The sequence below is a fragment of the Nicotiana attenuata genome, chromosome 6 (genome assembly GCF_001879085.1).
Source record: "Nicotiana attenuata strain UT chromosome 6, NIATTr2, whole genome shotgun sequence".
NCBI classification, from domain to species: domain Eukaryota; kingdom Viridiplantae; phylum Streptophyta; class Magnoliopsida; order Solanales; family Solanaceae; genus Nicotiana; species Nicotiana attenuata.
The window spans coordinates 2,201,662-2,206,902 of NC_031994.1; the positions used below are offsets into that span (position 1 = coordinate 2,201,662).

General features: G+C 38.7%; 1 protein-coding gene across 1 annotated transcript in view; it reads left to right on the forward strand.

Moving 5' to 3' along the window:
* Positions 1-4,982, forward strand: part of LOC109226472 (small nuclear ribonucleoprotein SmD3b-like) — an 8,703-nt gene extending 3,721 nt beyond the window's left edge. Inside the window, exons 2-5 of the mRNA XM_019391231.1 lie at positions 3,604-3,656; positions 3,729-3,795; positions 3,882-3,938; positions 4,514-4,982. Coding sequence (XP_019246776.1) covers positions 3,604-3,656; positions 3,729-3,795; positions 3,882-3,938; positions 4,514-4,576 — 240 coding nt within the window. The 3' untranslated portion in view covers positions 4,577-4,982. The remainder of the gene's footprint in view (positions 1-3,603; positions 3,657-3,728; positions 3,796-3,881; positions 3,939-4,513) is intronic.

Sequence of the window (5,241 nt, forward strand, 5' to 3'; positions counted from 1 at the left end):
CTCTCTCTCTCCCTCCCCCCCTCCTTTCTCTCATGATATCTCAATCCGAACCTGAGAATCTGCAGCATGGCCATCTTTCTGCATCCTGAAACATTCTTTTAGGGCAAGTACACTGAAGATAATGAAACACATCCCAGCTGTAAGTCTATGTTACACCCTTTTTGATAAGGTAATTTTATCTATGAAACCATCATCAAGTGATTGTTGGTGGTATGAAACAGTTACAACCAAAAGCTAGTCCTCACCGACTGTATCATAAAAAGGGCAGCCGGTGCACAAAGCATCTCGTATTCACGCAGGGCCCGAGGAAGGGCCGCACCCCAAAGGGTGTAACATAGAGAACCTACCCGAATGCAAAAAATAGTGGCTGCTTCCACGGCTCGAACTCGTAGCCAATAGGTCACACGGAGACAACTTTACCGTCACTGGCTGAATCATGACCTAACAAAATCAAGCATGACTTCTACATCCTGTGTATTATGTATAGCCGTCATGTTGCTCCATCAACAAAGCATTGGAATACAGAATACTTAAGATTAATTACATTTTCCATTTTGTCTTCAATTTCAAAAGTTCTGGAGTTCCTCTCTCTCCATATGGTCCATCAGACGTTTGTTGAGATGGCATTCCATAGTCTTGAGTCAATATGACTCAGCCCCTTTTTACCAATCCTTGAAGGAATGTTAGGACATCTCTTGGCATAACCCACTTGAGTCTCAAGGAGATCGAAGAATAGATCCGACAATTTTATCGTAAATCTTACATTGAAGAAACAAATGGTTTGTTTTCTCTAATTTTTCTTTACAAAGAGGGTTTCTACCGCAAATAGCTCGATTCATTAGGTTGCATTGAGTTAGACATGCATTTTTACCTACCAAACAAGTAAAGCATTTAACCTTGCAGGGATTTTAGCTTCTCCGAATCTGTCTGCATGGCAAAGAGGATTTTGTATTTGATGAGTTGAGAAATAATGAGTAGCATGTCTTTACTGAGAAAATACCATCCTTTTTGCCCTTCCAGCAGATGCAATCCTTCCTGGTTGGAAAGTTGGTGCAGAAGTTATAACATTTCTATCCACTTTCTGGTCGTTGCAACTCCTTCTAAAAAGAATATTCCAGCCTTGTGTAGAGCTATAATGTGCAATATATGCTGCATGGTTGGCCGCCAGGCCAGCAGTAAAGATCTGGAAAATGTAGCTTAAGAGGCGGTATGACCCAACCAAGCATTATCCCAAAAACTTATCTCCATCCATCTCCCAGCTGAAACTATGTGCTGCTTGAAAAAACATCCCAATAAGACCTGATGCTCCTTTACTCGTCATATGTCTTTCATTGGAGCGGAGAAGCTCGTCATTTTACTTTCAATTGAGGGAAGGAGCAGCACCAGATTAGTATCCACATTTACCTTGTCAAAGGAGACAGCAAAAGGTTAACTACCATCTGGAGGTCCCACCTGTACGGCTCCGTCTCTACTTGGCCTTCAAAAATTGTCATTTAGCTCTCTTAATCTTTTTATGTAAAAGTGAAAATGTACACGCATATAGGATAGTTAATTTCCTTAGTTCGTTTCAAATGTAGCTAGTGTATGCTAAGATGCATATTGCTGGGGTTGTACTAATTAATTGCACTCTGGGTGCTATGCTATAATAATTTTTTCATCACATTTTCAAAAAATTGTCGCGAAGTTAGAAAATCAGACAAACTTAGCCGAAGGTTCTGCCGCTCTGCTTTTGTTTGCATATTAAGCGGTTTCGATCACTTTCATCAGAGAGGTTGATTATTTTCTTGTTACCAAATTATGGGCTGGAGAAATCTATTCTGGTTAGCTAATGGAAGATGATTGGAGATTCGCAAGAGACATATTTTCATTTTCGTATACCAAACACCTTAACCAGTAACTATAATGTAAAAGGATAGAAAGACCACACCTTCCGCGATGAATGGAAATAGAAAATATTTCAATATAGTGATAAACCAAACAAACTCCTTGCTTCCAATGTCTAATTTTTTAGCTTTCTGATGTTCTATTAGATCAAGTGTGTATTGCTGGTAGTAGAAGTGCTGCCCATGTTTTTGTTTCTCAAGTTCCCCCTTTGTTGGTTTCTTCACTTCCTTTTTTGTTGTAGGTGCAACTTACTATGCAGTGGATTAGCAGAACAGGGAAAAAACCAAGTTGGTCCTACACTGCTGTCCCTGTCCTTGATAAACTTTTAAGGCGAAATACATAGATAGCCTCTTTAACTGTCACCAACGATCAGTTAAACACTTTTAACTTTTCTAGTGGCCAAATAAACACCTCTTTATACCAAATGTGTCTTTTAAACACCTTGTGCTGACATGGCAAATTAGTTGTGTCTCACTAATAATTGAGTGCATGAGGACTTTATTTATGTTTTTTTTCTGCTTAAATTATTTTTTATTTGTGGCCCACACCGTGTTTTCCTTTTTTTTCCAAAATGCTTCCACCTTCTCTCCCAAAGAATTCATCTCCACGAACGAATCTTCCTCACGCAAACACCAGTTGCTCCTACTCTTTCTGCTGCCACTGCCATAAATCCACTGCCTCTCTTCAGTTTTGACACAAAATACGTCAGCACTAATTCGTTGACCACCCATAAAAACTCTCACATTCCCACCTCCATAAACGGATGAACCTCAGGCCACAACTCCACCCGAAAACCCCATCCACACCCTCTGACATGAAAACTGGTTACAAATCCTTAGAATACTTTTGTTTTAAATTTCAGAATTTCATAATCTATTTGTTTAAGAAGTGTTTCCTCTTGTTGATGCTCGTTTCATTGGCCACTGGTTTGTATTTCTAGAAGAAAAGGAGGGGGAGGAGTTTGGGTCTCTAGTGAGGAAGAAGAAGAAAGGGGGGGGGGGTAGGGAGGGGTCGAGAATGTTTCATTCTGCCTAGCGATGAAGAAAAAAAGAGAGGGAGTGGGGGGTGGAAAGAAGAAAAGGTGGTGGGGGTTAGTTTTTATTGTTTTTTGGGTTTTTCAATTATAATATTTATTTTTTAATAGGTGTCAATTTATTTTTCTAGTTTACATGTGTCACTATGCCGTTGGTTTATTTAGTCGTAACTAGTGTGAGTTTTATGCAGGTTATCTTGTGGACTCAGATGTTAACAAGGAACAGTTCTAACTATTAGAAGTGTCTATCTATCACTTGGAAAGTTAAAGTGTTTAACTAATCGATGGTGACAACTTTAAGGGGCTATTATGTATTGTCATTGGGAAAAAAGAAGAATCAATATGAATTAGATAAAGCATCCAAATCTTAGTCAATCTTTTAAAATAAAGTGATGTTTTCAGTCCTTGCATTGACACTCTTAGGGTAGTTAATGATATGCCTTGGTGTAGTGGAGAAGGTTTGCTAAAGAAAAATAAGAAAGAAACTGATCTAGCGAAATACTAGGAAGTCTTGTTTTGCATCAACTGCTGCGTGTTTGGTGTTGGATGAACGATTCACCTTATAAGCTGCAATATTTGGTTCTTTCTCCAGTTACCCAGAGAAAAAGAAATTTAACATTTTTTATAGATCTACTAGGGTTTTTTCTCTAAAATATGACATTAGTTTCTAATTTTGATCAATGCAGGATGGACGTGTGTCACAACTGGAGCATGTTTTTATTAGAGGCAGTAAAGTCAGGTATACAGATTCCTTTTGCATTTTTATGCTGTTTCCTGGTAAGAGCATATACTGAACTTGAATTTCTACCAGGTTCATGATAATCCCTGATATGCTTAAAAATGCCCCCATGTTCAAGCGCCTAGAAGCTAGAATTAAGGTAATTTGCTGTTGCATTTGTCTTTTGTTCGGTTTATCCTTGTTTTCTTTTAAGTGATTTGCTTATTTTTTATTTCACTTTTGAAGGGCAAAGGTACATCACTTGGTGTTGGACGGGGACGTGCTATTGCAATGCGAGCTAAAGTGAGTGTTGCTTCTATCTTTTCCTTCTACTTGCTTTTTCTGTTTGATGCCAACTACTAAGCAGAACTTTTGCTACATACAATTTCATGTATAATTTGGGCATATGCAGTTACTTTGTTTGACTTTGCAAAATGGTGGAGCCAATACGAAGTTTGTTTCAAAGAAAGGGAAGGAGATTTGGGGAAAAAAGGGGGGATTGATTGATTTACTTCTCCTGTGTTCCTTAGTTTTGCTTCTTACAGGAACTTTAACTTTTTTATCTGTAGCTTTGTCCAATTTAAGAAAGCTGTCAACTGTCACTTTTGCTTCTTCCCACCCTTATTTCACGAAACTATAACGTGTCCCTTGCTGGTTGCTCTAGGTTGTGAGTTGTATATTTTGATCCTTTACCCCAGATTTTTTTTGGGATTCTCTTTTGCGTGGGAGGGGAGTGGAGAGGATGTGATGAAGATTTGCTTTTTAACAAGAAAAAAGAGAGGGTGATGTTATGGAGAATTTGTTGTGTTTTAGCTGGCTCAAGAGTTGTAATTCTTATCGTGAAGAAATGTACCTGATTATAAACATCTCGTTTGCAGGCTCAGGCTGCAGGTCGTGGAGCAGCACCTGGTCGGGGTGTTGTGCCCCCTGTAAGAAGATGATTGCCCCATGTTGGATTTCATTCGATCAGGTCTTGAGTTCTTAAATTCATTGTATTGGCAGTATTAGTGACTTCCGCTCCTGCTCCCTTGTAATCTAAGAAGTAAGAACCATTCGACGTAGAATTTTAACTCTGTGGTCTAGATATGTCTTGCCCTAGAGAGAGCTGGAAAGTTGAGTGATCCTCAGATGGCGGTTATAATATAGATCGGTCCATTTCTCATCGTTCAGTGATCCATGAGTGTTTTGTTGTACCTCTGTTTAGTGCTGGATTATGATCTTTTGTAGTGTTTTAAAAGCAAATAGTCCCTTTTGGATAGATGGTAATATCTTCCAGTTCTTAGCTTAATGGGGTTTGTCAGTATATCCTCTACAATCTCTTGCATTCAAGAATCTCTTCTTAAATCCTTTCATTACTCTGTTGGTATATTTATTTCTGAGATGGACCATGGGAGCTGTACCTTGAGGGAATGTTGATGAGTGCTCTTCTTTGTGAGGTCAAGGAGTGAAGCCTGCAGGCAATTATATTTTAGGACGAAACAGATTGAGGTTGAACCTAGAGGTGCCAAAATGGTTAAAAAAATACATTTATCCACCCATATTATCCATCAAAAAATGGGTTGTATAATGAACCATTTTAAAACAACAACAACAACATACCTAGTAA